This window comes from Phyllostomus hastatus, unplaced genomic scaffold (assembly GCF_019186645.2).
Source record: "Phyllostomus hastatus isolate PE091 unplaced genomic scaffold, TTU_PhHast_1.1 phas_contig_150, whole genome shotgun sequence".
NCBI lineage: Eukaryota > Metazoa > Chordata > Mammalia > Chiroptera > Phyllostomidae > Phyllostomus > Phyllostomus hastatus.
The window spans coordinates 28,508,537-28,535,788 of record NW_025333611.1 but is presented as its reverse complement, the minus strand read 5'-3'; the positions used below and the strand labels follow the sequence as shown (position 1 = coordinate 28,535,788).

The window sequence follows — 27,252 nt, the reverse complement described above, 5'->3', positions numbered from 1 at the left end:
GTATTTACTTTTTGGCTATTGAAAATAATACTGCTATGCACAAGTTTATGTGTACTTACGTGTTTTCTAGCCATTCTAGTGTAAAGTGGTGTCTCGTTGTGGGGTTTGGGGTGTGTTTTGTTGTTGTTGTTTTGCTTGTTTGGGTTTTGTTTTTTTTGTTTTTTTGTTTGTTTGTTTGTTTTTTTGTTTTTTTGTTTTTTGTTTTTTTTAGAAAGAGGGGAAGGGAGGGTGAAAGAGGGAGAGAAACATCAATATGTGGTTGCCTCTCACACCCCCCCTACGGGGACCTGGCCTGCAACCCAGGCATGTGCCCTGACCAGGAATCCACCTTTTGGTTCGCAGGCCTGTGTTCAATCCACTGTGCCACACCAACCAGGGCTTGTTTTGGTTTTCATTGAATTTCCCTACTGGTTAATGATGTTGATCGTCTCCTCATGTATCTATTGGCCATTTATATGTCCTTTGGAAAACTATTCAGTCCTTTGCCCATTTTTAAATTGGGTGGTTTATATTTTTATTATCAAGTAGCAGTAGTTCTTTATATATTCTAGATACAAGTCTAATCAGATACAATTTGCTTCTCAGTTTCTTTTATATCTTTTCAGAGATTTTCTGCATTTGTAAACCATGAAGACACACACACACAGATCCCCCTCTTTTACATATATGAATTTAGTACACTCACTGTGCTGCAAATTGCAAAGGTGGAATTTTTTCCCCCCTAAATCTCTGGTAGGCCTAATCAAGGAAAAGAGAAACATAAAATGAAATTAGCTGTGAAAAAAAAGAATAAGAAAATTAGAATAGTGGCATTCTGTGCGAAGTACAGTCTTTGTCTTTTTATAACAAAATTGAAATTCTGGAGAAAATAACATTTTAATGAAATATAAATCACCATTAACCAAAGAGGTAGAAAACTTGAATAGACCTATCATAACAAGAAAAAATAAATAAATCTTGTTAAAGACTAGTTTTGAAGCATTTGAGATTTTACAAATTTATTTTACCATTTTTATCCTGGCATTTGTTGTCAGTTTTGGCTTAAAGAAACTGTCATTAAAATTCTCTTTAAAAGAAATGTACTAATTTAAATCATGCCAAGCTCATAAAATTTTAGATTTATTTACCTTCAGGAATTACATAGTTCTTGTTATTCAAATTATTCCTGAACATAAGGATGGAAATTTCCTGGCTTATTTATGTTTGAAAGCAGTTTTCTGCAGGGATATAACATTCTGGGGGTTGCAATTATTTTCTTACAATGTAGGTTTTTTTTTTTAAGATTTTATTTATTTTTAGAGAGGTGAAGGGAGGGGGAGAGAGAGAGAGAGAGAGAGAAACATAAACATCAATGTGTGGTTGCCTCTCATGTGGCCCCCACTGGGGACCTGGCCCACAACCCAGGCATGTGCCCTGACTGAGAATCGGACCTGCGATGCTTTGGTTCGCAGCCCACGCTCAATCCACTGAGCTACGCCAGCCAGGGCTAGTTTTACTTTTTATTGTGTTGAAAAGCAGCTGATTTTTCTTGTCTCATTTTAAAAATGTTTCTGCTCTGGCTGGCTAGCTCAGTTGGTTAGATCAGGGGTGTCAAACTCATTTTCACCAGGGGCCACAGCAGCCTCCCAGTTGCCTTCAAATGTCCGAATGTAATTTTAGGACTGAGTAACTCCTTAACAGTTAAGTGAGGGTTCAGTGCTGCCACTGGGTAGAAACAAGGTGCTGGGCCGGATGAAACAAGGCTGAGGGCCAGATTTGGCCGTGGGCCTTGTGTTTGCCACCTGTGGGTTAGAGCATTGTTCCAGTATGCCAAGGTTGTGGGTTTGGTCCCTGGTCAGGGCACATACAAGAGTCAACCAATAAATGCATAAATAAGTGGAACAAATCACTGTTTCTCTCTCTCCCTCTCTCCCTCTCTCTCCCTCCTCCCCCCTACACACTACCTCTCTCACCACCACTGCCCCCCCCCCCGCCTTTCCCCATCCCAACCCTTCCTCTCTCTCTTAAAAAAAATCAATAAATAAACTTTAAAAGGTTGAATCTCATTTTAAGTGTGTGTGTGTGTGTGTGTGTGTGTGTTTTAGGTTGAGTCTTTTTTTTTTTTTTTTTTTAAGATTTATTTTTAGAGAGAGGGGAAGGGAAGGCTAAAGAGAGGGATACAAACATGAATGTGTGGTTGCCTCTCACATGCCCCCCACTGAGAACCCAGCCTGCAACCTAGGCATGTGCCCTAGACTGGGAATCGAACCAGCAACCACCCTCTGATTCAAAGGCCCGTGCTCAATCCACTAAGCTATACCAGCTGGAGCTAAAAAATATATTTTTAATATATATTCCCATAGATATATTTTTTAATGGTTGGTTTTTTGCTTTTAAGAATTCTCTCATTTTCTGCAGTTTATATTATATTGTGATTTGTAGCTAGCTTTGAGATTCTTGGTCTTCTTAAACATGTTGGTTGATATTTTTCATCAGATCTAGAATAATCAGATTGTGCCTCTGTCCCATTTGTGCTCTTCTGGAACTTGGTAGTTGACATTCTGTCCACTGCATTGCTTAAAACTTTTTTGTATTTTCTGTCTTTTTGTCTTTGATGTTTTCTGGACAGTCTTTTATCTTCCAGTTCTTCTATTGTATCTGATCTGCTGCCAAACTTATTGTATTTTCACATTGTGATTTCTATATATCTAGACGTCGTATTGCCTTTTTTCCCAGTCTTCTATGCACTTTTTATACTTTGCTTTTCTCTGAGGATATTTTCAAGGTTTACATGCAATAATCATTTGTTTTGTCATATGTGTTATTTAATCCCAATATTTGCAATTGGGTATGGGTCTGACAATGCTCTCTATAAATTGTGCTGCTTGCTCATTGTGCCTTGTTTTTACCTTTTGGGTTTGGTTATCTTTAATCATATATTGCTTGTTGCCCTTAAATTATTTGTGGAGCCCTGGCTGGTGTGGCTCAGTGGATTGAGTGCCAGCCTGGGAACTGAAAGGTCGCCTGTTCAGTCCCTTATCAGGGCACGTGCTTGGGCTGTGGGCCAGGTCTGCAGTTGGGGGCATGTGAGAGGCAACTGATTGATGTTTCTCCCCCTGTGTTTCTCTCTCTCTAAAAACAAATAAATAAAATCTTTAAAAATAATTTTTTAAAAAATTATTTGTGGAGGTCCTAAGGCCTAGAATGAATGTGTCTTCCTCCCAGGGAGTTTAACCTTTGCTTTTAACAGTAACTGGCAGTGAGGACACTGCCATTTCAGGACCATTTCATAGTTAGTTCACCACCTAGGATGTTCTCGACCTCACAGGTTGAGGAGACTTGCTTCCTCCTATCCACAGGAGAATCAGCTATAGTCACAGTGTCCTTGTTCCCATCCATCTCTTCTCAATTTGCATGGTAGGAAGTGAGAGTTACTTTTGGTTTACTCTTACCCTGAGCATATAATTACCCTGAGCAATTACAGCCTAGCCCTTAAAGGTCTTCTTGGTTTAGAGTGGGTAAGATTTTCTACTCATTTTTCCAGCTCTACTTCTGTGCCTCTTGTTCCATAAAGCATCCAAGGAGCAACCCCAAAGAAACCTAATAAGCAAAAGGCCGCTTCATTGTTTAAAAGTTGTACTTTGCTGCCTGAATTCCCACTTTACTTTCTTGTCAACCCTTTGTTGCTTTTAAGGATTTCTTGTAAAATATTTTATTTTTTAGTACAAAGACTGGTTCAAATAATCTAGCCAGCTATTATTGGTAAAAAGTCCTGATTTATTTATGTATTACAGAATTAAAACAATTTCAAGAGAATAGATACACTGTCTTACTGGCCAAAAAACTTAATATAAAAATATCAATGCTGATCAAGTTGCAGAATTTAATAAAATTCTAATCAGACTATTATAGACAAAATGATTCTAAAGTTCATATGAAAAATAAGCATGCAAGCTTTTCCCTCAAAAGGTGGGGAAGGGGATTGTGCTACTGCAGAAGAAAACTTACTCTAGTAATTTTTTATTTGTTTTTGTAGTTTTCAACTCCAGAAGTTCTATTTAGTTTCTTTCTTATAATTTTTCTCTGTTGATGTTCTCTCTCTTTTTTTTTTTTATGAAACCTCATTCTTGTGGTTTCCTTTAGTTCTCTGTACATGGTTTTCTTTATTTAGCTCTTTGAACATATTTTAAATACCTGTTTAAAGTCTTTATCTTTTTTCCTGTGTATAAGCCATACTTTCTTATTTCTTTGCTTGCCTTAAAATTTTTATTGAAAACTGGACATTTTGAATATTATGTTGAAGCTCCACAAACCAGATTCTTCCCTCTCCCCAGGTTTGTTCTGCTTTAGTTTGGTGACTTTTCTGAACTAATTTTGTAAAACTCCACAGTCTTTTGTGTCTGAGGCCAATGAAGTCACTGTTCCATTAGCTTAGTGATCCACTGGTTATTTAAAAGAGATTTACTGCCCTGGCTGATGTAGTTCAGTGAGTTGAGTGCTGGCCTGTGAACCAAAGGGTTGCTGGTTCAATTCCCAGTCAGGGCACATGCTTGGGTTGCAAGCCAGGTCCCCAGTAAGGGGGTGCATGAGAGGCAACCGCACATTGATGTTTCTCTCCCTTTCTCTCTCCCCCCTCTCTAAAAATAAAATAAATAAAATATTTTTAAAAGAGATTTCCTTAAATACCTGTAAACCAAAAACAAAACTCTCCCAGTCTTTGCAGATGGACTCTTGTGTGTATGTGGAGGCATACCTTCAACACTTAGACAGATTACAACTCTTTCTTAGCTTTCATTTTATGTGCAGAACATGAAGGCCATCCAGAGGTGAGATTGTAGGGTCGTCCCAGGCCTTTCCCCAAAGCATTTGCTTTCCTCCTAGGCTTTTCACTTTTTTTTTTTTTTTTAAGATTTTATATATTTTCAGAGAGGGGAGGGAGGGAGGGAAGGAGAGGAGAGAGGGAGGGACAGGGGGGTGGGGAAGGGGGGAGGGAGGGGGGAGAGAGAGAGAGAGAGAGAGAGAGAGAGAGAGAGAGAGAGAGAGAGAGAGAGAGAGAGAGAGAGAGAGAAACATCAATGTGCGGTTGCTGGGGGTCATGGCCTGCAACCCAGGCATGTACCCTGACTGGGGATCGAACCTGCAACACTTTGGTTCGCAGCCCGAGCTCAATCCACTGAGCTACGCCAGCCAGAGCCGGCTTTTCACTTTTATTTGTTGTTTGTTCCAACTGTTATTTCTTGCCCTAGGCAGCATTGGCTACTATTACATGTAGCTTTATGTTTGAACATAGGCCAATCACTTTACGATTTTATCTTTTAAAATTGTAAACCTTATGGTGTTTGAACTACATATTCAGTATTTTTAAATAGCAAACACAAAAAAAGGAAGCACTGTAAAGAGTGTGGTCCAGGAAGGGTCAAGAACAGGTCATAGAAGAAACTTAAAAACCCAGTATAATGCCTTATATTAGAACATTTTGAGTTTAGTAATTGTATGTCTGTCAATATTCTGAAAATAAATGATCCTTACCCCTCTGACTTGCACTTGACTGGCCAACAGTTGTTTCTTCCTTTAGCTTTCTAAAGTATAAGATTAGTGTCCAGGCTCCAGTTCATTCTTTTACCTTCAGTTATGATTTGTTTCCCAAATATTGCATGACAAAGTAATTCCATTTACTTAGACTTCATGGACTCTCTCACTGGGATCTTGAGCAAAACCACAGGTTGTTTGATGACATGCTAGCAGGCAAAAAGCTGACCCGGGACTTTGTCAAATGTAGGGATTGGGTCCTTTTTACTAAGCACTGTTTATATTTTGTACTGGTTAGTATCGTATAAGGAGGAAGGAACCCCTTGGGATTCCCAGACTATAGAATTTGCTGAAGCAGATATTTCATTGTTTTACAAAAACTTGTGTTCATAAAATGCATGGCATACACTTTTATTTTTTTTTTTTTAATGTTTGCATTTATATAGAGATTTACTTTAGTCACCTGAAAGCAAATTTTAAAACAAAACTATTTCTAAATGGACATGTCTCACATACACAGTTGCCACTTAACTATTCAGTTCTATTTGAATATTGATTATACTCTGCTAAACATGATTTTTGCTGTTTTTCATTGCAATATAAGTCACTTGTTATTATTTTGGTCTTTGAAAGCTAAGATTAATGGGTACATGTTGGGATAGGATGCATGTTAGGAAAATAATAATGAAAAGCTGTTATAAATTGGGGTGTCTTTGAACGTAGTTTAATGATTGGTTCATACAAAGAGTAAACAAAGTTCCATCCTCTTGCAAAGCAGAGTTAGCTTCTGCTTTTCATTATGTTTGAGATGGATCTAAATGTAATTCATGTAAAGATGAACATGTAAATATTTGGTTGCTGATATAAGAATGAGTAATTTTCAGCCCTGACTGGCGTAGCTCAGTGGATTGAGCACGGGCTGCGAACTAAAGTGTCGCAGGTTCGATTCCCAGTCAGGCCACATACCTGGGTTGCAGGCCACGGCCCCCAGCAATCACATATTGATGTTTCTCTCTCTCTCTCTCTTTCTCCCTCCCTTCCCTCTCTAAAAATAAATACATCTTTTTTTTAAATCTTTAAAAAAAGAATGAGTAATTTTCTTTAGAGGAACTTACGCTTTTTAGTCAAAACATCAAAATGAAGAGTTTATTAATTAAAGTTTAATGATAAATAAAAATATCAAAGATATCCATTATCTGTTTTCTTTTCTTTCTTTTTTTTTATTCTTTTTTTTAAGATTTTTATTTATTTATTTTTAGAGAGGGAAGGGAGGGAGAAAGAGAGAGAGAGAAACATTAATGTGTGGTTGCTGGGGGCCATGGCCTGCAACCCAGGCATGTGCCCTACTGGGAATTGAACCTGTGATGCTTTGGTTCACAGCCCACACTCAATCCACTGAGCTATGCCAGCCAGGGCCCATTATCTGTTTTCTGTCTTGCTGGCTTTCACAGCGCCTCAAGTTCCTAACCCAAATCATGTTGTCTTTCTATCCACACCCTAGCACATACATAAATCTCAGAGTTTGTATGTGTGTGTGTGTGTGTGTATACACACACACACGATAACTAGGGCAGATGTTCTCAGTAATTTATAGTAGTTTGGGAACCTCTTAACTAAAAATGTCAATGCTATTTGTTAGTATTCAGAATTTGCGAAAATACATATGTGTCAGGATAAGACATCCTACCCTTGGCTTAGAGGCTAAGTTCATATTATATAATAAAAATTTTTTACCTAGGTTTCATAAAGGTAAGTCCATAAAAATGGATTAAAAGGGTTAGACAACACATAGATCAAGCCTTTCCCTGAACCTTAACCCATGGAAAAAAACTTTCCACTAGGAGATTTTATTAGTGTTTTACCTGATTTTGATAACTTTGGAGTAAGAAGCCTGAAGAAGTTGGGGTTTGTTTATTTGTTTGTTTTTGTTTTTAACTCTATACTCAGGCTTCCTTTGGCACAAGTCACACCACTGTTTAGATTTATGTACAAGTAACTCTTGTTTTATATAAACCCAGTTTTAGAATGTTGTAGAATTCCAAATTTAACATTTCAACTTCTAGCCTGCAATTATGTCAATAAAAATCAGATCAAGTTATCACCTACAAGCGTACCTCAGAAATATTGAAGGTTCCAGACCACAATAAAAGCGAGTCTTGCAATACAGCCATTTATAATCCTTTTGCCGGTGGATGGATTGCCTTCAATTCGTAAAAATCACATCTGTGAAGCTTAATAAAATGAGGCATGCCTGTATTGAGTATAAGAAACCAATTAGACCTACTGCATTAGATACTCTTTTTACTCCCATAAAGAGGTGAGATGATAAAGAGATGGTTGTTGCACAAAGAGATTGGATGCCTGAAACTCATTGTACAATGGATATCCAGACATGAACCCACAAATAAGGCAAATACAGGAACCTTTGAGCCACACAGGGGTTAGAGGCGAAATCCGTGTACTAAGTATAGCTGGCCCTCCAACTATATGCAGATTCCCAGCTGTGGATTTGACTCTTGAACAACAGCTTTGAACTGCACTGTCCAGTTGAACTGTAGTAAACTGAAAAAAAAATATGTAAATTTGAACCTGTACAGTTCAAACCCATGTTACTAAGGGAAAAACTATCAACTGTAGAGTGGGCTATGAGATCTAGGGACTGAGGAACTAAAAGGTTATTAAAAATGTGTTAGTTTTGCCCTGGCTGGTGTGGCTCAGTGGATTGAGTGCTGGCCCTCAAACCAAAGGGTCACTGGTTCAATTCCCAGTCTAGGGCACATTCTGGGGTTGCTGGCCAGATTCCCTGTAGGGGGCATGTGAGAGGCCACCACACGATCTTTTAAAAGTAAATAGTGACATTGGATGGTGTGGGGACTCCATTTACGTAAGCAATTGATTACTTTGACTATTATCTGATAGATTTAGGTTTTTCTGGGCTGTTTCATAAACATTGAAATCATTTGGGGGGAAATGAAGCTTTCCAGTCGCTTGATTTATCATGTGCATCAATATATCATGTGCATCTAACACCTAACTGTGTCTGGTGCCTGGTGATAATAAATGCTTACTAAGAAAAAATGACTGACTAAATTAACCCTATTGTTTTTCTTTTAAGGTTAAAAACGACAACCAATTCCAACCATGAAAGATCCAAGTCGCAGCAGTACTAGCCCAAGCATCATCAATGAAGATGTGATTATTAATGGTCATTCTCATGAAGATGACAATCCATTTGCAGAGTACATGTGGATGGAAAATGAAGAGGAATTTAACAGACAAGTTAGTTTTGAGTACAAACATGTTCTGTTCTTTTTTTTTTTTTTTTGTACCCACTACAGCCCTCAAATAATGTACCTAGTTCTTTAAATGTTTTTTATCTGTTCCCTTATCTGTGAAATATGTGGATTTATATGTGCACTCCTACGTTATCTGGATGCTGATTACTACCAGGTTAGTGAGTTTTTTTTCAGGGTTCCGCCCCAGAGATTCTGATTCAAGTAGACTAGGGCGTAGTCTGGGAAACTTGTTTTTTTAAAGTTCCCAGATGGTTCCAGTGAGCAATTAGGTTTGGAAACCACTGCCTTACAACAATCATATTGCTTTATTGCAGTGAAAGTAAAGAGAATAGGATTCAGGAGCAGACACTCATAGCTACTAGGGTTAGAGAATTCTTTTACATTAATAAATACTGTCTTAAGTCGCCAGCTTGATTTTGTCATATCTGATGATGGATATTCAAGAGTAAAATAATATAGTCTTACCCTGTTGGTATGGTCCTGCTGAGTGGCTCAGTTGGTTGGAGCATCCTCCCGTAGACCGAAAGGTCGCCGGGTTCAATTCCTGGTCAGGGTACATACCTAGGTTGTAGGTTTGGTCCCTGATTGGGGTCCATGTGGGAGGCAATCAATCAGCATTTCTCTCACATTAATGTTTCTCTTCTCTTCCCTTTCTTTCTCTCTCTAGAATCAGTAAATGTGTGTGTGCTTTTTTTTTTTTTTTTTAATTTAGAAAACGAAAACAAAAATGCAATGTAGTCTTGCCCTGATGATTGGTGTGGTTCAGGAGCTTGGGTGTTGTCCTGCAAACCAAAAGGTGCCAGTTAGATTCCCGGACAGGGCACATGCCTGGGTTGCGGGCCAGGTCCCTGGTTGGATGTGTGTGAGAGGCAACTGATAAACATCGTTGTTTCTCTTGCACATTGATGTTTCTCCCTCCCTCCCTCCCTTCCTTCCTTCCTTCTCCCTCCCTCCCTCCTCCTCTCTCTGAAAATAAATAAATCTAAAACAACAAGACAATGTAGTCTTATTTCGCTAAGAATCAGTTGCAGCCCTTACTGGTGTAGCTCAGTGGATTGAGCGCGGGCTGTGAACCAAAGGGTCACCAGTTTGATTCCCAGTCAGGGCACAGGCCTGAGTTGCGTGCCAGGTCCCCAGTTGGGGCCATGTGAGAGGCAACCACACATTGATGTTTCTCTCCCTCTGTTTCTCCCTCCTTTCCCCCCTCTCTAAAAATAAATAAACAAAATTTTTAAAAATAGTAATAATCAGATGGAGTTTTGATTGTTTATTTGTAACTACCCTTGCCCCGCCCTACCCTCTAAAGGTGTTGTTGTTGTTATTTCAGTCATTTTGAGTAGGTTTAGGGTTTATACAGTTGTAAAGTATAATAGGTAATTCTGACATGCATTCCTCAGTGAGAATACTCCTTTATTTGTTAATTCTTCCTCTCTACCTTCAATGGGAAAAGTATGTTCTTTTAAGATAAGTAAAGACATAGCAAAACCCTAAACAGATCTTCCCAGGTATTAAGGTAAACATTTTTCTTCCTTAGCACAGAAGAGGAAGTGTGATATTGTGCTTTTAAATAGCTCAAGATATTTCATGCTGTTCTAGTGATATTTTACCAAGTATGCTATAAATTATCCTTTATTTATTATAAATCCAGATAGAAGAGGAGTTATGGGAAGAGGAATTTATTGAACGCTGTTTCCAAGAAATGCTGGAAGAGGAAGAAGAACATGAATGGTTTATTCCAGCTCGAGATCTTCCACAAACTATGGACCAAATCCAAGACCAATTTAATGACCTTGTTATCAGTGATGGCTCTTCTCTGGAAGATCTTGTGGTAAAAAGTTATTTTTCATCTTTTTAAAACCTAGCTCATTTTTTCCATAAGTGGAAAAGCCAGCAACCATCTGTTTAAGAAGAGTTCTACATCTCTTTCCCTTCTGAAATTGTACTGCCTTTTACTATGGAAGCAGAGGCCTCTCAGTCTCACTTATGACATGGAGTGACTTCTGGCAACACTCTGGAGTTAGTCTGAGATTTCTAACAGACTTCTTGCCACTGCTTTTAGTTTTGATAACTTTTGCCCTAGGATGTGTAAATGACTTAAAGCAAATCCAAAAGAAGTACACAGTATGTCCATGTGACCTGCCTATATAGAAGTACCTTGATGGAGAGGTTTTGTTCTTTAATTTTGTCTTAAAAGTTTGATGAAATTCACAAATTTTTATCTGAAATGTAAAATTTTGGAGATCTTCCCCCCCTGAATTCAGGAACTCCAGGATTTTCATTGAGTTAACCCTGCCTCCTTTTGGAACTGGAATTTAATAACGACATCTATTAAGCTTTTGGCAGAGGAGAGCTTAAAAATGCTTATTTGCATCTTTAATTATTCTCAGTGTCTCACTGCTGATGGTATATTTGTTATAAAAAGTATTTTTAGGAATTGTCATAACTAGACATCAGTACTAAAGTAGAACCTAATGAATTCTTCACTAAAAATAAGATAAAGTCAGAAAGTTAACCTTTCTGTCCTTATTGATAATATCTATTTGCTTCTACAAGGTCTCTGAAATTTACCCCTATACCCCTATATTCTGAAGTATTTCTTGAAACTGTCTTCTGTTCACTGTGCTGTGACTTCCTAACCTGGCTGTGCATCATAATTACTTATGAAATATTAAAAACAAAACAGAGTCCTCAGCTACATCCCAGAATTGCAGAATCAATCATCTAGACATGTTTATTTTTAAAAAGAACTCCCAGCCCTGGCTGGTGGCTCAGTGAATTGAGTGCTGACCTGCAAACCAAAGGGTCGCTGGTTCCATTCCCAGCCAGGGCATATCCCAGGGTTCCTGGCCAGGTCTACAGTATGGGGTGTGAGAGAGGCAACCATACATTAATGTTTCTCTCCCTCTCCTTTTCCTTCCCCTTCCCCTCTCTCTAAAAATAAATAATTTTTTTAATGCCACCTTTTAAAAAAAAAAAAAAGCACTCCCAGAAGATACTACCAACCTCCCCTATCAGCTATTTGGAAACCATTCTTCTAAAGGGCTGTATAGAGAACACTGAAATTTGAATTTTGGTATAGTCTTTGTTACAGTAAATGACCCTATTGAGGAGGTATGTGATCTGAATAGTCTGTTGGGATATGCTTGCTTATGCTACATTAGTTACTCCAGAAATAACCCTGGTTGCTCTGATGAGTTAAGCCCTTTGCTGGGTATAATGTATAACTCTAATCTGGAACCAGTAGAAATCCATTGTCTAGAAACTGGTTTGTTCAATTTGATTATTTGAGGTTGCTTATACCAAAAGATTGCACATTCAAGAACACTGCTTTTTATTTAAACCTCACACGTTTATATATATTTCCCTTGAGAGAAGGAAGACTATGTCCCATGCAAGGAAATGGTTGTATATAAATTATGAAACTAAAATTAAATTATTGCTCCAACATGTTGTTTAATGTGGTTTGGTCTTAAAGTAAGTGACATAGGAGGCTTAGAATCAGTATAAAAGTTTTCCAGCGTGCCTACATGTCAGGCCCTGGAATCCATTTTGATTTCTTTTCATCTTTTTCAACTTGCATTCCAAGATGTGGTAGAGGAAATGTTCTAGGTGTTCCCTATATGCTGACACATCTGCTTAGGAAAGTAAAGATTCAGAGATACAGAATAATGTGGTACAAGTCTCTAAGGCTCTCAGAGACTTTGGCCCATTCTTCCCCTAACTGATTGAAAAATGGAGTCCTGGAGAGAGCGACTTTGCCAAGCTCACATGGGAAGTTAGTTAGGGGCATAGCTGGGGTTCCAGTTTAGGTCTTCTGATTCCCCATGTGGTTTTCCTATTATATACCATGTTTCCTGTGGGAATTAGAATACAGCAATTGTAGAAAGACAACTCCACATTTTCAATGAATATCATAAAGTAAAATTAATCTATAAACAACTCCCCAATCACTTTAATCATTTCAACACTTGTTTAATATTCTTATGATAGCCCTGTCTGGTGTGGCTCAGTGGACTGAGTGCCAGCCTGTGAACCAAAGGGTCTCCAGTTCAGTTCCCAGTCAGGGCACATGCCCAGGTTTCAGGCCAGGTCCCAGGCAGGGGAAGGGAGTAAGAAGCCACCACACATTGGTGTTTCTCTCCTTCTCTCTCTCCCTTTCCCTGTGCCTAAAAATAAATAAATAAAATCTTTAAAATACATATTTTTACAAGAAAGTTTAAAGAAAGTCAAATATAGTTAAAGGAACAGAATTCCTTGTTCTGTGATTCTTTCTTTCTTTTTAGATTTTATTTATTTATTTTTAGAGAGAGGAGGGAGGGAGGGAGGGAGGGAGAGAAACATCAATGTGCGGTTGCTGGGGGTCATGGCCTGCAACCCAGGCATGTGGCCTGACTGGGAATCGAACCTGCTACACTTTGGTTCGCAGCCAGCGCTCAATCCACTGAGCTACACCAGCCAGGGCTCTGTGATACTTTCTTAGTCTATGTGAAGTTAGTGGGTATCTAGTTACACTTCAGCAAATTTAATTTCCATTCCTACTTTAGAAAGTTGATAAAATTTGATAATAATGCATATACCTTACATTTGGTTCCTGCCTTCCCAGCCACAGGTTTTTTGGGGTTTATTGATCTCAGTTCTTGCTTTTGTTTAGTATTTTTTGGAAGGTGTTTTGCATGTACATGTGGGTTGAATGCTTCTGAGTATATGAAGCCATCTGTTAATGAACTTGCTTTTTTATGTACTTATTTTCCAGGTCAAGAGCAATCTGAACCCAAATGCAAAGGAGTTTGTTCCTGGGGTGAAGTACTAAAATATTTGAGTAGACGGGGCCCTCTTTTGGTGGATGTAGCACAATTTCCACACTGTGAAGGCAGTATTAGAAGACTTAATTGTAAAAGCTCTCTTGTCACTGTGTTACACTTATGCATTGCCAAAGTTTTGTTAGTCTTGCATGCTTAATAAAAGTGCTGAGACTGTTATTAAGTAAAAAGCTGTCAAACATTTACTGAAAAACAGAATTGGCCCCATGGCTTGATGTGAAGACAGCAAGGAAAGAAGCACCAGTCAAGTTGTGACAAAGCACCAGATTAAATGACCTTTAACTTAGTGAATTGTCTTTTTTTGAGACTAAACTGGTCCCTTAGGATTAACTAACACATTACTGTCTAAGCTTTTTTTAAGTGAGTAAATTTAAATTAAGTTCTAGTTGCTAGGCAAATTTCTCAGTTCAGACTTAAATTTGTATTTGTCCCAATCAAAAAGAATCTTCTGAGGAATGTTGTTAATTTGAAATAATTCATTGTAGACACATCCGTCTTCGGTTCCTGAGGTAGTGATCAGATTAGAACTAGTATTGGCTTTTGTGCTATGTTATCATGTCAAAATATATCTGAGGAAGTATGTAATTTGAGAGCTGCATCTCCTGCAATTCTCATTGTAGCTATCCCTTTGTAAAGTCTAACATTTGACCAACCCTTAATCCAATTGAACAAAGAAATTATATGATTTGAGTGGTGCTTTTCCTTGCTTTGTTAACCATCACTACAATAGTCTGCAGCACAACTTTTCTTTTAACTAAGCTAGAACAGTTTTGGCTTCTTAAACTTCATATTTGGGTAGGTTAAGCTGCCATACGTGTTCAGTGTGAATAGTGTTTAAGTTGAAAATATTGTAAAAAAATTATATTTTTTCAAAAATATTTAAAAAAATAAATAATAGTAGAACTAAGCTGATGGTTGTGTTTCTTGGTACTGAATGCAAACTTTCCAGTGGTGATACTCACTTAGTTGTGGGCTCAGTCCCTCAGGATAACCCTGCTGGCAAGATTTGCTGAGAGAACAGACTAGACTATTAGATGCCATTGTGTCAGACACCTTGCTATGTATCTGTCTAAAGTACAACAGTAAAATGAAGCCCAAAGCCCCTTCTGTAAGCCACACTGACCTCAGGCTACAATGTGAGAGCAATTGTAGGATATCCATGTTAAGAAACTTGACCTGACTTGACTATAACCTTCATTGGCTTTTTCCCTTCACAAGCCATTGCTGGTCTAACTGGACTGGTTTGCTATTTTGATACCACTTTTTCCCTGTCACAAGCTTATTTATAATATATTTATGGCACATCTTTTTTTTAGAGAGGAGGGAAGGGAGGGAGGGAGAAAGAGAAAGATAGAAACACCAGTGTGTGGTTGCCTCTTGCATGGCCCCCACCACAACCCAGGCATGTGCCCTGACTGGGAATTGAACTGGTGACCCCCTGGTTCACAGGCTTGCATTCAATCCATTGAGCCACACCAGCCAGGGCTGTTTATGGCAAGTCTTAATTTAGGATATAGTCTGTCAATCAACTAGCAATTTCCTGGTTTTACATACACTTCTTCCTCATGACCCTACTCAGCTATTAATAATGTCCTCTGTGCTTTCCTTGAGCTTGTTGGGGTCAGGATTAGGAAAGCCATGTAATCAGTTCTGGCTCAGATTCTTCCTGGGAGATAGCTGGGTGTGAGCACCTATGCCCCAGTGGTTTTTAATAGCTATTGTAACAAACTAATAATCAGGTAGTTTTTTAAAGAAACACTGAAGTAGAGATGATCCTGCCATGGTTCTTGTTCTTTTTGGAGCCATGATACAAACAGTCCTTTCTGTTACCTAAGAGCTCAGTACCACAAGTAGCACTGCTGGCTTATAGATCCTTTCTCAGCTCAGAAATATTTCCACATCCTGCCAAATGATCATAGTGCAGTATTTTTGGAGATTATAAACTTAGGCATTGTAAACTAATGATTAAGAGCAAAGACCAGCCCTGGCTGGTGTGGCTTAGTGCCAGCCTGCAAACTGAAAGGTCACCAGTTCAATTCCCAGTCAGGGCATATGCCTGGGTTGCGGGACAGGTTTCCCAGTGGAGGGCATGCAAGAGGCAATGGATGGAACCGTTCAGTGTTTCTCTCGTGCATCAGTGTTTCTTTCTCTCTCTTTCTCCCTCCTTTCCCCTCTCTAAACAAATAAATAAAACCTTAAAAAGAGAGATAAAGCAGACACTAGCCAGACTTCATGTGAATCCAGTGATTGGACAAGGCATTCGACCTTTCTATGATAGCTTCTGCCTCTTTAAAATGGTAGTAATAACAGTATTTATCTCATGATTATGTGATTAGTTAATATATATCAAGCACTTAGACAGTCTCTGGCACATAGAAAATTCTATTTAAATTATTGTTGTTATGCCCTGGCTGGTGTGGCTCAGTAGACTGAGTGCCGGCCTGTGAGCCAAACAGTCACTGGTTGTATTCCCAATCAGGGTACATGCCTGGATTGTGGGCCAGGTCCCCAGTGGTGGGTGCACAAGAGGCAACCACACATTGGTGTTTCTCTCCTTCCCCCTCTCTAAAAATAAATAAATCGTTGTTATTACTATTGAGTAGTCACCTAGGCTGAGCTCTCATTTTGTTGGAACTTTTCTTAGGGACCATGCACATTAAAACTATTTTGATGTTTAATTATTAGAGAGCCAGGTATCTGCATTACAGGTAGAGATGGAAAGTTTTAGAGCACCACTACTTCATTTTGAAGTCCTTGGGACAGATGGTCACCCCACGGTAACTAAAGTAAGTCACCCTGTTTTTTTTATGACCATTATTAAAACAAGGCACATGAGAGGATTTTTTTGGTTCTTGTGCTATATCATTTCTTAGCCTTTTCCACATCATATAGTGTTATTTGTTTAGCATACTGGAGTTCAGAGATGAGGCTGACTGCAGGTGGCTAGAGTTATGTCACTTGGCTTCCAGTTGACCCAGCTTCTGCCCAGGTACCCAGAAGGCTGAAGCGATCAGTACTGCAACATACTTGTAATGTCCTACTAGCCCACACCAGTTGGGAAGTTCCATTCTCACTATAAAATTGTTAAGTAATTCCACTTAAAATCCATATATTGACTTTTTATCAAGTTTACCTTCCCCTTGAGGACACCGAAATAGACCACAAAAATGGAAACTGAGTGGTTTGGTATTTCTTTGGTTAAAGCAGAAGAAGTGTGATTTTTCAACCCTCTCACCAAAGCCATAGACTAACACACCCTACCTTACCTGAGTAATTTTTCAGACTTTGGTGCAGACAGGCTCAGTTTCTCTACTTTCTGGAACTGGAAGCTGATCTGATCTTGAAGAAAATCCTTTGAAGACTGGGCAGATAGGGATGTATTTCAGAAAGGCAAACCTTTTTACCATGTTCATTCCAATGGGGAAGTCATAGCTCTTGAGACTGATAGACATCTCACTGTTGGCATGGGCCCCAGCTTTCCACTGGATCAGCCCTCGTTCTTCTGGGCTCCCTGCAAAAGGACAGCGGGGTCACTTACAAGGGCCAGCCACTATCAGCCACCTCCCCTTCCCATGTAGTTCTGAAGCAGACTTCTGGAATGAGTGTCTTGATTCTCAAGTATCTCTGGTTCTAAAAAGGATTGAATTCATAATTTTTCAGCTCCTGACTTGGCCAGAGTTCTAGGGAACCCTAAAGGATACAGGTTATAATTAGTGTCTGTTGTGTATCTGCAGTGTGCCAGGTTTTGTGCTAAGTGCTTTAACTTCATTATCTTATTTCTTCAAAATACACCTGAAGGCGCTATTACACAAAATTTTATCATGAAGAGACTGCGAAAAAGTTTAAGTAATTGTCATCCTGCACCTTGAATATGGGGCAAATGTGAGCTGGGCTGTTGGGGACCAAAAAGTACCCAGACTCTGCTGTGGGGGCAGGTTGGTGTGTATTGAAACACTATAATCAGTATTCACATGATTTTGTATTTGGAAAATAAACTCTTGTTTCTATAATGCAACCTCAGAAAGTCAAGCTAAGTGCCATATTTTTTGGACTATAAGACACACACTCCCTCCCCATTTGGGAGGAGTAATGGTTGTTAATGCTGCTGTTGAGTTCTGTTTACATTTACATTGGTGAAATGTTATTTATGTTATTAAATATTTTACCACTTTTTTTTTTCAATTTTTTTTCCTATTTTCCTTTATTTTTTTTTTTAAGATTTTATTTATTTATTTTTAGGGAGGGAAGGGGGGAGAGAGAGAGAGAGAGAGAGAGAGAGAGAGAAACATCAATGTGCGGTTGCTGGGGGTTATGGCCTGCAACCCAGGAATGTACCCTGGCTGGGAATCGAACCTGGGACACTTTGGTTCCCAGCCCGCGCTCAATCCACTGAGCTACGCCAGCCAGGGCTCCTATTTTCCTTTAAAACCTGTGTGTGTCTTATGGTCCAAAAATACGGTAAAATCTTTGGTAGTGGTGGTAAGGATTTTTTACAACTAGGGGAATTTGCCCTACAAAGTGGGAGAGGGGTGCATGAGCTCTCTGAGGTTTTCACAAGGCAGCTGGTTGATGAAGACTGTGGCACAGTATAAATCTGTCGGTAAGAGGGAGATTTCCATATGCTGGCAGTCCAGCCTGAAAACCCCATGAGCAGTGCAAATGAAATAAGTCCCAGAGTCAGATAAGGGCACTGAGGGAGAGCTCAGGTCTTCAGGGAAGACTACTTGGAGGAGGTACTCTGAGTTGGGCCTGGCCGCACAAGTGGGAAAAGTGGAAGGGAAGAGCTGTCGGTGTGGCGCACAGCTCTGTTGTCTGGTTGCCCCATCACCACTGCCAGGACACGACAGCTGGCCCAGAATTCCCTTACCCACCTCTCGTATCCCTCCCTCCCTGCCTGCAAGGCCTCTGATTCTCCAAGTCCCTTTCATTCCGAGCCCCACCAGTCTCATCCAGGAAACCCTCCAGATGACTCCAGCCTAGTCCTATTGACCTTACTGCTTTAAGCTCAGTTTTACGTCCTGTCTTGTGCTAAGAGCTCCTCAGAGACTTAAACACTTTTTCTTTTGCACATCCCTTTTAGTGTCTAACCAAAGGCCAAGCCAGTAAACTCCTCTAGCATTTTGTGAACTAAATTGATTGCCCCTCTAAGGTTGGGTTATGGATGGATGGAGAAAGAGCAAATGCAAAGTGATATATCAGCAAAGTGTTCCCATCCCACAAAAGAAAGCTAGTAAGGACTTGAGCTCTGAGCTAGCAAGATCTGGGTTGGAATCCGGATTGTATGACCTTAAGCAAGTGATTTCACCACTCTGAGCTTTAGCTTCCTCACCAGTGTGTATTGAAGGACTCTTGAAGATTATGTGGCATAATATATGATCCCCTGGCAGGGATGGTTGCTGATGGACAGTTGGATAGAAGGATGAAGATGTGAGGAACTCCACGAGGCAGTCTGAGACTTAACAACTGGTGAGCTTAATCCAGCTACCCAAGTCACGGAGAAGCCCCTCAGTTCACAGCTGCACGCCTGATGCCCTCCGTGTCCCCAGATCCCCTAGGCATTGAGGCTGCTGAATTTCTCCCCAGCCCAGCTGCCTCTAAATGGGGGGAGGTGGGTACCATGATCCAAGGGATAGCTGCTACCAAGAGCTCCTTCATTATCTGATACTGTCTAAAATCCCTAAAAGTGCCAGGGAGTTTTTGGCTCTTTCTTGCCCACACTCCAACCCACCAGCTGTGCGTAGCCAGACTCAACTCATACCTTGAGAGAGAAGGAAAAGCAAGTAGGGGTCTGCAGCCCTGTTCAAACTGTCAAGTGGTAGGAGGTAGGGGGCCATCCTGTTACTCCCATTTCTAATCTCCCAGGAGTGATGCCGCCTTTACTCCAGTCTCCGTGGAGCTTTTCCAGATCTCCCAGTCCCCCTGAAACCCTCCAGCAAAGGTGGTATGGTAAAATGGCTGGGACATAGGCCATGGACAGCGTCAGATGGACTTTGTTAATATCCAAGATTTGCAAAATTAGAAATCTGCAGAAGTTGTGACCTTTGGTGAGTCACTTGATAGTTTCTGCCTCACAGGAGTTTTCAAGGGTGACACAGCTCCATGCCTGACCCATAGAAGATGTTCGATAAATGTTAACAATGCTTGTTACTAGTTAAGGCATCTGGTGACATTTAGTTTTTATATAATTGATGGGCACATAAATGTGGTCCGGGAGGGTTCTGTGGAACCCCCACTAAGTATCCACAATCCCTGTAAAAAGCCCTAATAGCAAAGAGAAAAGTTAGGGGTCTTTCTGAGTAGCCACTGTTGCAGGTTGCTGGCATATTTGGAGTGGGTTTTTCAAATAAACTGGTGCTGCGTTTCTGTCTGTCCTAACACAGCAAAAGCACCCGAAGGATAACCCTCACCCTGGTGGCTAACAAGAAGTGAAGAAAAGATAAGAGCCCTGGAATTACTCTCCTAGCCCTGCCCTCTTCAAGACCTGTGAGGCATGTCTGTGCCTCTGGCCAGTGGTCTCTCCCTCCAACTAGAGGGCACTCCACCAGCCCATCTGTTCCTGCTTCTTCCTGCTGCAGGGCTTCCATTGCATTGGACCAGATCACAGCTCTGGTTCAGGGACCATTTGTTGGAGTGCAGATGAGTCCAGCCTCATTCTGTTTTCTTCCCAGGACTGACCCATACCTGGCACAGTGTTGTCCAATATGAAAGCAAGGCACCCACCCACGAACATTTCCGTGGTCAGCAGCACAGTCAGAATCTGGTCCACTTCAGCACTGCCTGTGGAATAGGCCAGGGGCTAATGGGTGTCATGGCCCCATCTAGAGAACAGACCTCAGGGACTTCTACTTGTGCAGCCTGACTTCCTTGAGCAGGTTGGAGGTGGAACCGCACAAACCCTGACCTTCAAGCCTATCTGCACCTCTGCCTCTCCCACCCTTGGATTCACATCACAGTTTTGCTAGTTGCTACTTGTCTTGGGACAAATCATTTAAGCCTCACTTCCCTCCACTGTGACATGGACATGATAACAGTATCTGTCTCATGGAGTTGTTAAAATTGAGCATATGTAAAGCTCAATACCTGTCCACAGAAATTGTCTTAGAAAAGGACACTTGGTAATTAATTAGCTTCTTAGCTGCTGATTAGCATCCAGAGTCCAGCAGATTTATTGCTGTAGCTGCGTGGAGCATTTGAGGGAGGGAGCTGTGCTCAGAGGCTGGCCCTCCACACCTCCCCCTCCCCCAGTGACATTCAGGTACCTGTATTGATGGCACCAGGGTTAGACTCCAGGTAATTTGGCAGTGTAAGCCCGAAGAACATGGAAAATCCAAGTACGAAGAGGTTGCGGGAGGAGTTCATGTCCACGAACTGCAGGTTGGACAGCCCCACAGCGGTAATCATGCCTGAGGGCGCAGGAGAACCTCTGGAGGCATTGTGCGGGCTGGGTGCGCTCCACCACTCCGCCACCGCGCTGCCACCTGGGATCCACGCGTGCGCAACACTCACCGAAGAGGGTGCAGAACATGCCACCCAGGATGGGGTCAGGGAGCGAAGCAAAGAGGGCTGTGAATTTGCCAATGGTGCCCAGGAGCAGCATGATGCCCGCACCGTACTGCACCACGCGCCGGCTGCCCACCTGCCAGGGAGACAGAGGGCGGGGCTGTATAAATCCAGGGGTGAGTTCTGGGCGGGACACGGTGGGTGGGGCCTGTGATGACGCACAGGGCTTGATACAGCTCCAAGTCTTTCAAAGACTGCCTGGGGCAAGGCCAAAGCTGAGACCCGCCTGGAGAGAGGCCTGCAGCAAATAGAGTGGGTGGAGCTCTGTTCTGCTCTTGTTCAGCAAAGTACCTTGGTAATCCCCAGCACGCCAATGTTGGGGCTGGACGAGGTGGACCCGTTGCCTGTGCCCAACAGCCCTGCGATAATGCAGCAGATGCCTTCCGTGAAGATGCCCCTGTAAAGAAACGGAGCGTGGGGGGATTTGGTCCAAGCTCTGCCCCATTACCCTGGCTGGGATGCTCGCCTTCTGTGAAAGCTGCCAACTATCTGTAGTAGACTCCCCACTCCAGGCCAAAGGTAGGTGTGGGAGCCAGGAGCTCCGGTCGGAGCACTAGTCCCAGTGCTCTGGCACTTATTCCCTTAGGCGATTCTGGGTTTCAATTTCCTCACCTGTGAAATGGGGACACTAAGTGTACCTGTCTCACAAAGTCATTGGCAGAATGTGTAAAACAACTCACCGCAGGGGCTATGTACATGGAAGGTTGTCAATGACTAGTATCCCTTGAATTCATTATCTGCTCAACTCCTCACAAATACTCAAAGTAAGAGATGAGAACATCCCATTTCATAAATAAGGAGAATGAAGTCTGGAGAGTATCAGTGACTTGCCCAAGTCTACATTTTTGGGACTCAACCCTATTACTCTGTTTGCTTCCTGAGTGGCCTCAGAAGGGATCAGATATTGGGGAGCGCAGATGGGCATACCTATTGATAGCATGTACCGGAGGGGGTGGTGCACCAGCCAGGCGGGCACAAGCATAGTAATCACCAATGGATTCAATGATACCCGCCAATGTGGCACTGAACATTCCCAGGACAGCAGCTGCAGTCACCGTAGGCAAGCCCCACTGACCTGGGTTGAGGGGAGACAAGAGGATGAATGCAGTGCCCCTGGATGGGTTAGGAGGTAGGTGAGGTAGTTGGGGGGTGAGGATAAAGGGATCTCAAGCTGGAGTGGAAGCTGCAGAGGTGTGGGAACTTAGGTGGGATCACTCAGTCACAAAGCTTGGCAGTAAGGCTTCATCTGAGTTAAACCACTCTGCCTGGCACACGATACATGTGCGGCTAATGCTAGTTTTATCATCAGCTGGATTGGGATCAGCAGAAGCCTAATAGATTGTCTGAGTTGGGGGCAGAGGGGCCCAGGTAGGGTTGCTCACAGGGGTAGGGGATTCGGATCCAGGGTGCAATAGACATGATGTTCCCTCGGGCATCCGTCCGTGCCTGGAAGCCATAGGCTGTAGGGTCTGTGGGTAGCACATCTGTCAGGGTCAGGACGTAGCAGAGCAACCACATGGTCATAATGGCCAGCACAATCTGAAGTGGGGAAGGACGAGGTGCACACTGAGGGCCCTAGAGTTCTTGTTCCAGGCTAACCAGCCTCTACCTCAGCCCTAGCCCTAGCCCCAACCCCAGCCTTTGCCCCAGCCCTAGATCCCAGCCCCCATCACCTGCTCCAGTCCCTGTCTGGGACCTAGTCTCTGCTCTAGCTCTTGTTCCCCTGCTATTCCAGCCCTTGCCCCCTACTTTGGCCCTGGACACAAGTCCAGCCCCGCCCCAGTCCCAGCTGCCTGTCAATTCCTCACAGGAAACATCTTGAAGATCTGAATGCGGAGGAGAGTGAGGCCCTTGCCCCAGCGGTAGACAGGCAGCAGGAAGGTGAGGTTGCGCAGGTACTGGGAGAAGAGGATGATCAGGAGAATGGAGCTGGGGGCAGAGGCACAAAAAGAGATGGCTTGTAGGACAGGCTGGGGACAGGAGACAGGACTAAGGGGGAAGAAAAGGTAGGGGGCAAATGGGCTGGGGCTGGACAAGGATCAGTTCTGGTGTCTGCTCACCAAGCTGAGATGCCCCAGTGCGAACCAGCTCGGTCACCAGCAGCTTGGAAGACAGAGAGGCCAATAAGGGCGATGGTGGGGGTGACCGTGAGAGGCCCAATGTAGCTGAGCAGGGCTCCAGGCAGCCCCATCAGCCCGATCACCACTTCCACCGTGCTGGACACCATGATTGCACCTTGAACCTGGAAGAGCAAAGATTAACTATAAGTTACTATGTAGAAGCCATGACCTCCACATTAAGAAAAAAAAAAAAGGCCTCTGGGCTACCTCCTAATTCAGCATAGCCCTTACTCCCATCTAGCCCCCTCCTCAGGTCCAGGTCCCTTCTACTCCACATGGGAACCCACCTCTCGTATTCGTGGGTGCCAGATATGAGAGGTGTTCAGAGGCAGACTCCAGTTACCATAGATCTCCTCTGGGGGCAGAGATGGGGACAAATACATGTGAACAGGGAACAGAGACATAGGGAGAGAAGGTGCTGCCGTGAATGCATCCCGGTGTCTGAACTTGGGACAGTCTCCCAGACCTCCAGGCTTCTAGTCCCCCAACTCTCCAGCACAGACCCCAGAAGTGTGCTCACCTTCCGGGGGACATTTCCACTTCTCCAAAGCCAGGATGGCTTTGGCTGGGATCAGAAATGCAAAGGCACTAGCCTGGAACAGCGGCAGCCTGGAAGGGGAAGCACAGAATAGCAAGAGTGGGGGAGGGTGGGGGTGGGACATAAAGACAGTTGAGGCCAGGGGAGAGGGACACCAGAGAGAGGGGGAGAGAAAGAGTCACACAAAGGGACACAGACAGAGGGACAAGGGCAGGGGCATAGCAGAGGGCAGTCACTGAGGCCCCAGGCAGGACTCTATAACATCTTGGGAAACCAGGGAGGAAAACAAATGGAGCCCCTGGCCCACAGCCTGTCCCCTTTCTTTCTCAACACCAGCTCCTGCACTGTGAGGGGCCGCATGCCGAGAAGTGGACAACTTAGTTCTTGCATCCAAGCTCCACTCACACCCTTCCTCCCTCCTCTCACCACACAACCAACCATGTTTGGCCACCTGGGCCTAGGGTTGTGACAAGGGGGTGGGCCCCCCAGGAAGACAGACTATTGAAGAGGCCTGCACAAGCCCTTGAAGCAGGGAAGCAGGTGGTCCTCTTTACCCTGAATAGGGCTTAATCAGCTTGGTGAGCAGGCACCAGGGCTGGTCCTTGTCCAGCTAAGGCACATCCCCTTAAAAACACAGACTCCTAGTCCTTGAGGAGTGCCAGATGCCTGGGTAGGACCCCAGCTGCCTGGCTGTAAGGCTGTGCCTGGGAGAAGAAGCAGAAGGTGTGGGCAAATCCAGCTTTCTTTGTCCCTTGAGTCCTCTGAGACCACCTGCTTGTGCTGTGTGTCTGTGTGGGAGTGGGGCAGCTCACCGGATGCCCAGTGTGGTCTGGATGAGGGTGGTGATGCCCACGCAGGTGAAGATGGTGCCAATGAGCTGGCTGACCACATGCTGGTCACGGCCCACACACAGCGCCTCAGCCAGGAGGAAGGGCACGGCGATGGTGCCACTGAAGCATGTCAGGTAATGCTGGGGGGCGAGGGGGTGTGCATGAGACCCACAGGGCTTAGAGGGAAACAGGGACCCATAACAGTTCTCAAGCCAGCCTCATTGGGCCTGAAGCTATGCTGCCCTAGGAAACACACCCACCCAGAGTGGCCACTCCCACAGGGAATTCCCAGAGGGTTGCCGCTCACCTCTGGGGATTCCTAATCTGCCCCCAAGTTATTCCTGCATCTTCTGTGGAGCAGGCCCTCTTCCCTGTCACTGACACCCCGCCCGGCAGGTGACACTTGCTCCCAGGGGGTTAATCCTCTCTTGGGCACCGTAAGCCTCTTCCCCACCCCTGATTGCTGATGGTCACTGTTGCTGACCTTAGGTTTCTCTTCCTGTTACCCAAGATAACCTTGGTAGCCAGGGAGGGGGCAGGGATCCTGGGGAGTGTGCAGTGGGGAGACCCGTGGAGGAAGCCCACCTGGAAGCCCAGCAGGATGCACAGGTACCAGGGCGGCACATCCTCAATCTTGTACAGCATGTCAAACTTGGGTTCTGTGGGCAGGGACACGGGGGGGTCCCTCGTGGAGGTCCCTGCTAGGCCCAGGTCCTCATGCTGGGGACAGAAGAAAGCAAGTAACTCAGGGCGGAGAGGTGGACACTGGCAAAGTCAGTTCTGCCCAGAATCAGTCAGGTGCCTAAATGGCCTGCCAGCTCCTCAGAATGGGGTCTGAGCCTGGGGTCCTCACCTCCATCCCGGTCCATCCACCCAGTTGTCCCTGGGCCTGACTACTAGGCCCCCACCTCACATTGCTCTGTGCAGGCTGAGTCCACTGTGCAGGCCCCTGGAGCCCTCAGGACCCAGGCCTTCTAGCGAAGGGAATGGGCCCCTAAATCAGAAGTCCTGGGGCCAAGAAAGAAGGCTGGAGACTGGACAGGCCCTTTTGGGCCCAATCTGGCCCCACCTCTGCCCTTTGGAGGTCCTTGGGATGTCATTTTAAGGTAGGGGTAGGTTGTGCCCCTACTGGCCCTCAAGCTGAAGTCTTCTTCACCCCCACTGCCACCCCTTCCCCATCCCCCAATTGTCATGCTGAACCTGGGACAGTCGCTCAATCAAGTTTATCAGAAGCTTTGTCTCTGCCCTCCCAGGGAGAAGGCCTGTGCAGCCCTCCAACCCCCGCCCCACCCTGCCCCTACCCAGCTCCCACCCATCCCCCAGCACCTGTGTCTGGCCCTCGGGTTCCTCCTGGGCCCTCATCTTTGGGACACAGGTATGAGCAGTTCCTGAGGAGAAGAGGGGATGGCTATAGAAAGGCCAAGGAGGACTTTACTCCACATATCAGACATTGTTCAAAGTAAATCTGTAACCAGATCCCCAGCTCCGATCAAGATTGCGAAAGCAGGACCCATGTGGAGGTAATGTATTAACTCTGGTCACAGGGAGTGGCGAAGGCTGCCCAAGCCTCTGCCACATCCACCACCCGCACCTAAGCCTGGACATGAGACCTGTTCTTGTTTTCCAAGAGGGGGCCAGATTGGAGGTGAGGCGTGGACAGTTTGGAAGTTTACCAAGCTCTGGATGAAGCAACAGGAAAAAGAGTAGAAACAGCCATTGTTATGTTACCATCTGAATATTAATATCAAGTTAACCATTGTCGTCATAACCACTCTCATTATTGAGGAATAACTGTGTGCCAGGCAACATCTATGTGTTGTGTTTAAGCCCAAGTGCTAGGCAGTGCTAACCTCTTTTACAGCTCGGGAAACAGATTAAGAGATGTGATCCCACCAAGGCCACACAGGTAGCAAGATGACAGAAAACGATTGCTAAAATTCAGGCTGGCCCGAGCTCCCGCATTTATGCTGTATTGAATATAATGAGACAGTACCCTCCCCACCACCACTGCTCACCCCCTCAGGGTCACTGGGGCATACAACAGAAGGAGCTGCCAAGCCTGGCCCTGCCTTGCCTGTGCCCCAAGTCAGGGCCCAGTGAAAAATGAAAATGCAGTTCCGAAAGTACTATAAATTTTAAGACAGCAACAGCAGAACACTGGATAGTCCGGGGCCTTTCTAAGAACTGGGCCATGTGAGTGCAAGTCGCACAACTCCCGAAGCCAGCCCCGGGCTCAGCCTGTCTTTCCTTCCTGGCAGATCCAGCCCAGCCTGGCCGTGGGGCCTGGAGCTGGCTGAGAGGGACCTGGTGTCTGAGAGGCTAAGGCCCCCCAGCCGGTAGGGTCTAGGCCTAAGCTTCTGCTCCCCACAGTGCTGCCCCGGTCCCAGCCCTCCTAGGGCCCACCTACTTCTGGGTTGCTGTGCCCGTGGCCAGACCTGGGCCCGAGGGCTCACAGGCAGCACCGCTCTCCAGCTGGGAAACAGCTTCATGACAGCCCGGAGTCCGTCCTGGGCCTGTTCAGCCTCCAGGCTGTTCCTCCGTCCAACTGGCCTCTTCTCTCCCTTCTTGGCTTCTGCTCCC

At 44.0% G+C, this 27,252-nt stretch overlaps 2 protein-coding genes across 4 annotated transcripts in view; one reads left to right on the top strand and one right to left on the bottom strand.

The window, feature by feature from the left end:
• PAIP2 (poly(A) binding protein interacting protein 2) overlaps positions 1-14,531 on the top strand; it is a 26,158-nt gene extending 11,627 nt beyond the window's left edge. The window contains exons 2-4 of the mRNA XM_045820465.1: positions 8,624-8,787; positions 10,453-10,632; positions 13,558-14,531. Coding sequence (XP_045676421.1) covers positions 8,650-8,787; positions 10,453-10,632; positions 13,558-13,614 — 375 coding nt within the window. The 5' untranslated portion in view covers positions 8,624-8,649 and the 3' untranslated portion in view covers positions 13,615-14,531. The remainder of the gene's footprint in view (positions 1-8,623; positions 8,788-10,452; positions 10,633-13,557) is intronic.
• On the bottom strand, positions 12,119-27,252 carry SLC23A1 (solute carrier family 23 member 1). 3 transcript variants are annotated; one of them, XM_045820457.1, is made up of 16 exons: positions 27,080-27,251; positions 25,999-26,060; positions 25,258-25,392; positions 24,655-24,812; positions 23,825-23,913; positions 23,592-23,659; positions 23,245-23,426; positions 22,993-23,113; positions 22,567-22,723; positions 22,112-22,259; positions 21,476-21,581; positions 21,131-21,260; positions 20,884-21,027; positions 20,306-20,401; positions 16,891-17,135; positions 12,119-12,658 (listed from the first exon to the last, which is right to left on the bottom strand). In XM_045820457.1, exons 1-15 carry the CDS (start codon positions 27,159-27,161, stop codon positions 16,903-16,905), a joined length of 1,911 nt encoding a protein of 636 aa, XP_045676413.1. In that variant the 5' UTR covers positions 27,162-27,251; the 3' UTR covers positions 12,119-12,658; positions 16,891-16,902. The 3 variants fall into 3 exon arrangements, with proteins under 3 accessions (XP_045676413.1, XP_045676418.1, XP_045676420.1); XM_045820462.1 differs by lacking the exon at positions 20,306-20,401; XM_045820464.1 differs by lacking the exons at positions 20,306-20,401; positions 20,884-21,027 and having other exon boundaries at positions 27,080-27,252.